This window comes from Humulus lupulus, chromosome 1 (genome assembly GCF_963169125.1).
Source record: "Humulus lupulus chromosome 1, drHumLupu1.1, whole genome shotgun sequence".
Lineage (NCBI taxonomy): Eukaryota > Viridiplantae > Streptophyta > Magnoliopsida > Rosales > Cannabaceae > Humulus > Humulus lupulus.
The window spans coordinates 97,130,332-97,135,818 of record NC_084793.1 but is presented as its reverse complement, the minus strand read 5'-3'; the positions used below and the strand labels follow the sequence as shown (position 1 = coordinate 97,135,818).

The following is a 5,487-nucleotide window of genomic DNA, read 5'->3' as shown; positions in this document are numbered from 1 at the left end:
TCAAACACGCCATAATCCATTTAATAAACTTGCTAGGAAAACAGTACTCAGAAAGAATGGTCTCCAAAAAATCCCAATCTAGCATGTCATAAGCTTTACTCAAATCGATTTTCATCACACATCTAGGGGAAGCATTTTTCCTATTATAGCCCTTTATAATATCTTGAAGAATAAGGATATTATGCGCCAGTAATCTATTTTTGACAAATGCGCCTTAATTTTGATGGACTAAACTAGGAAAAACAGTGGCCAATCTCCCACAGAGAATTTTAGAAATACACTTGTATATAGCATTGCAACAAGCTATAGGCCTGTAATCTACCGCCTTAGTTGGAGTCTCCACTTTAGGAACCAAGCAAATGGTAGCCTTGTTAACTTCCTCAGCCAAAACATCACTCTCAAAGAAATCGAAAATAGCATTTGACATTTCAGCTTCAAGGCTGCCCCACTAGCTTTAAAAAAGCTTGAACCGAACCCATCCGGCCCCGGAATTTTTATGGAACTAACGCTGAATATGGCATCCTTCACTTCCTTCTTAGTAAACGGTCTAACAAGCTGAACTTGCTGCTCCAAGGATAAACAATGACCAAGTCTAAAACAAGAGGACTGAACAGGAACTGAAGCATTACTACTACTGCCCATGATTTTTTGAAAATGATGAACAAAATGCTTCACAACATCATCGAAATTCTCAATTAATTCACCTGAATCCGAAACCACTGAAGTGATGCAATTATTGGCTCTCCTTTGCTTTAAACAAGCATGAAAAAAAGCCGTGTTATCATCCCCAAAACGCAGCCAATCTACCTTGCTTTTTTTCCTCAAAAAGCTGTCATAAGCTTTAGAATGAAAAGCAAGACTCCCACCAGCCAAAGCTTCCTCCCTTTGCAACTCAGTCAAGTGGGGATTTCTTTGAAGCAATCCTTGAGCATTTTGAAACTTCTCCTTCGCAAGATTATAATGCATAGCCACATCACCCACAATGAGTTTATTAAACTTGCATAAAACACTCTTAAGTCTGCTCAATTTTCTGACAATACGCACCAGCCCTCTCCCTTTAATAGGCTTATTCCAGCTATGTAAAACAGTATCTTTGAAACTCCTATGCTCAGTCCACATATTAAAAAATCTAAAAGGCTTAAATCCACTATTATTAGCAGCTCCCATCTTGATGATGCAGTAGCAATGATCAGAAAGAAGGTCCCAATTATACAAAGCTTCAGCTTGAGGGTATAAATCTAGCCATTCTTCATTTTTAAACACTCTATCCAGTTTAGAGTAAATTCTATCATCATTTTCTTGATTGTTAGTCCAAGTAAAATGAGACCCTATGGAACGCAGCTCATCAACTAACCCCAAAGTCCTCCAATTACAAGCATCCTCCAACTCAACAACGGTAATAATGCGACCACCCACTCTATCATTACCCGCAAAAACAGCATTGAAATCCCCAGCCACAACCCAAGGTTTCACAGGGAATCTTAACCCAGCAAGATCTCTCCATAGAGGAAATCTACCCTCTATAGTATTCCTACCATACACAAAAGTAACACAGAAAACTTTACTAGAATTAATCCCTTTAACAAGTAAGTGAACAAATTGGTCACTCTCCAAAAGGATCTCAACAAATACCACCTGAGGCAGCCACAAAACCAGAATACGACCCTCCGAATTAGTACCCGAGTAGTAATTCCACCCCTTAAAAGAAGTACTCATCATTTTCCCAACTTTTTCACCATAAAGTTTGGTCTCCAAAAAAGCTCAAAGACCAATCTTATTCACAAAACAGAATTTACTCAGAGAAACCTATTTCTCCCTTTTATTAATGCCTCTAACATTCCAGCTAAGCATGTTGTGACTCTCCATTAAACAAACTTGTTGAAGCTAATCCCATGTTAGTAACCTCCATGACCTTATCCTGCAATACACCATATGAATTTCTCAGGTTATTTTGAATCTTCCTATTAACTTTCTTAAGACCACCTCCTCTTTTCGGAGCACTCCATTCCAACTTATCTGTCACATTAACATTTCCATCAGAAGCAATAACAGTATGCTCTAGATTCCCAACTTGAGTCTGAAACTTAGATAACCCCTGATCAGCATCTAATCCCTTAGCATCTATATCCTTCATAACATCTACCGTTCCTCCACTAGTAACAATATTTTCTTCTGAAACTGGCTGTTGTTCCGTGTTACCCTGTTTAGACTCATCTAGTTCAGTATGTCCTTTCTGCCTCCAAACCTCAGTAGGCTTCCTGTTACACATACTAGCTGTATGGCCGAACACCTTGCACCCTCTGCACTGAGTTGGGAGCCACTCATACTCCAGCAGTTGTTCCATTAATTGCCCTTTCTCATTAAGGAACTGAATAGACTTAGGGAGAGCCTCAGCGATCTCAATTTCAACTAACACTCTAGCAAATTGCATCATTGATCTTTCCTTAGTAACTTTGTCGACCAGTAGTGGGTTCCCTATAGTGCTCACAAGAGCACTTAAGCATTTTGTTCCCCAATATTGCAAACCCAGTCTAGGCAATCTAATCCACACAGGGACAATTTTCACAGCTTTAAGAGTATCCAAATCAGCTGACCAAGGCTTCACTATCACTGGTTTCCTATCAAAGTGCAGAACCCCAGCTTCCAAAACCAAATCCCTTGTGGCCTCGTCACGGAACTTAACAAGCGTAAGACCAGAATTAAGCCTAGCAATTCTCTCAATCCCTAGTTTACTCCAAATCCTTTTGACAAACCCCTCAAAAACTGCAAATGGTGGGTTAGCCCCAAGCACCATACACACTACAGCTGAGTTCCAGAAAGAAATCTCAACCTGAATCTCTTCCAAATCAACCTGGGCAATCTGAATCCCTTCCTTAACAATTGGCTCCTCAAAAGTAAGTTTAGCCCCTCCCTGGTTAGGCAGCAAGGAGCGAAACTGGGACCATTTATCTTTAGCCTGACTCATAAAATCATCCTCACCAACACCCTTATCCTTCCCAAACGCTCCAGACCCCAAACCACCAGTCGGATCCCGTTCAGAATCTAAAGCATCTCACAAACCACAGTCTGGGAAATCCACCATTGAATCTATGAACTCATCATCTAAATCCTCTGGTGCATCAAGTTCCTTCGCAGATCTACTGACCTCACTCGTCTCTTGTATCACCGGAGAAGCTATTACCGTTGAAGCTGAAGCAGGCTTTGGGCTGTTCTTCTTGCGTCTCGCCATGGAGAAACCAGAGCTCAACGTCGGGCCTTTTAAAGGTAATCTAAGTTTTATGTTTTGAGTTTTTAGAGTTTCTAAGTTTAGAATTGGATTTTGTGAATCGTTGAGCTTTTGTTTCGATTGAGCCTCGGGATTTGATGGTTTTGGATCATCAGAAAGCTTGGGCACTATGATTTGTTGATTTGGAAATGTTTAGGTATGTTTTTTGAGGGTTTGGGATGAAGGAAACCGAGTTTGGGAATGGTTCTGGGTTGGGGGCCACGACCCTAACTCGAAGAAGCAGGTGGAGCAATGTTTCCTTGCTGGGCGCCGTGGCCCTAGGTGTAGGGCGCCGCAGGCCTTGCTCCTAGAGTGGCTGGGGGTCGCGGCTCAAGGTGTTAGGGCTACAGCCCTTGGGAAGGTTTGAGCCCGTTTGAGTGTTTTGCGCTCGGCAACGTGGTTTTAGGCCTCAGGATGGTTCCTACTACCCAGATTAGTGAGGATTGATGTCCCGGAGGCTAGATCTTGGTTTGGGAACCTTTGATGTTCATTTTATTTATGGTATCCTATATTTGGTTATGACTACATGCCCGCTAAAGGATTAAAAGTCAGATCGTTCTCAAGGGTCGTTCTTTCATTCATTCTCGCTCGAATCAGAGGTAAGAAAACTGCACCTTGTGTCAATGACATGCATGTTTGTTGTTGAGGCATGTTGGTTGATAAATGTGGACAATGATTTCATATTAAATGCTAGCGGATGTTGTTTACTTGTGTATGGCCCTGATTAGTCAGGGACGACACTGGTCGCGTATCACTGACCTAAGAGTCAGAAACGACATAAGTGGCCTGAACGCAGGGCCGAATGAAGATTAGATCTAATCGATATCAGCATTGAATGACTCTAAGGCATTAATGCTGGACCGACCCTAAGGTCGATGAAACTTATAAGCGCTTGGCTAGTCTAGGACTAGTTACTCAGGGCCTAAGGCCTAGGTGACTGCTTGTCACAGGGCTAGGGAATAGTGTTCCATGGTTATGACTCTATGGTTATGAGGTAAGTTACGTTGGTGACTAGTCATCATGCACCTAACCTGTTTAAGCTAGTGAAAGGTTCACTTATTTGTAAAACCCCGGTGACCCTATCGTCACATGGCTAATGGGAACTGAACCAACTTTAGTGACTTTTCCAATTGTCACTTACCTGTTTTGGACTGAAAGTCCTGAATGATTATTATGATCATTGTTGATATTATATCATGCTATATTGTGTTTTCTTGCTGGGCCTTCGCTCATGGGTGCTATGTGGTGTAGGTAAAGGGAAAGAAAAGCTCACCCAGCCTTGAGTTGAGAGCTTAGGTGGTGGTGTGTACATATTCGGCCGCTTGACCACCACGGCCTAGGAGTTCTTAGAGGAACTAGGGGGTTTACCCTATTTTTGCCGCTTAGGTCGGCGGGTTTGTAAATTTGAAACAGTAATGACCATTTTGAGTTGTAAATAACTTGTAAAAGTTTTTGATGGGCCCATGAACAGCTTTATGTATTTAATAAAATATATCCTTTCCTTTTGATTGGTTTTTCACCTTAGCTTGTTAATGACACTTAGAAGCACGTTTTCAACCAAAGGACTCGGGTAGCGGGTCAAATTTTCGGTTCACCATTCATAGTAACTGTCCTGGGGTAACCAGGGCATTACAATTTTGTCTCTGGTCCATAGGTTATTTGGGGGCTGCTCAACAACTCCCATCCTATCGTACACGTTTGATGGGTTATTGTCCCTCCAAGCTCGAGCTTGGTTTGGTGGGGCATTCCCATTATCACGTACTATGGAAGGACCTCCCTCTTTTCGAGTATAACTAACATATTCATTTCGAGCTGGATTCCTTCTCTGCGAATTCAGACGATCACGCAAATCAGGTTGTGAATCATACCAGGGCTTTGTGCTAAACTCAACTGATTTCTCAGGTCACCCTCAGACCTACAACTTCAACGACTTTCGGTCTAGTAACTCCCGTTTGCAAAGCTTACAACTTGCGATTGGGGCTGAGGATAGGTGTCCGTGGGACGTAGGTATTGGCAGATGGAGGAGGATTTCTCCTGCTGTCTCCATAAGCTAGAATGTCTCGTGTAGGATGAGGTGGCGTTGGGTGTCTTATAGGTGATGGGGGATGCCTTATTGACGAGGCAATCCTTGTCCCATCTGGGCGAACTAGAATAGCTCGCCTTTGTTTTGCTCCATTATTTCTAGCTCTCTGCGCCCGACTATTCGATCGTGACGTAGGAGG

General features: G+C 42.5%; 1 protein-coding gene across 1 annotated transcript; it reads right to left on the bottom strand.

Moving 5' to 3' along the window:
• Positions 1-318: 318 nt before the first annotated feature.
• LOC133818525 (uncharacterized) lies at positions 319-1,716 on the bottom strand. The gene has a single exon (XM_062251442.1). It carries the CDS (start codon positions 1,714-1,716, stop codon positions 319-321), a length of 1,398 nt encoding a protein of 465 aa, XP_062107426.1.
• Between the last annotated feature and the right edge of the window lie 3,771 nt (positions 1,717-5,487).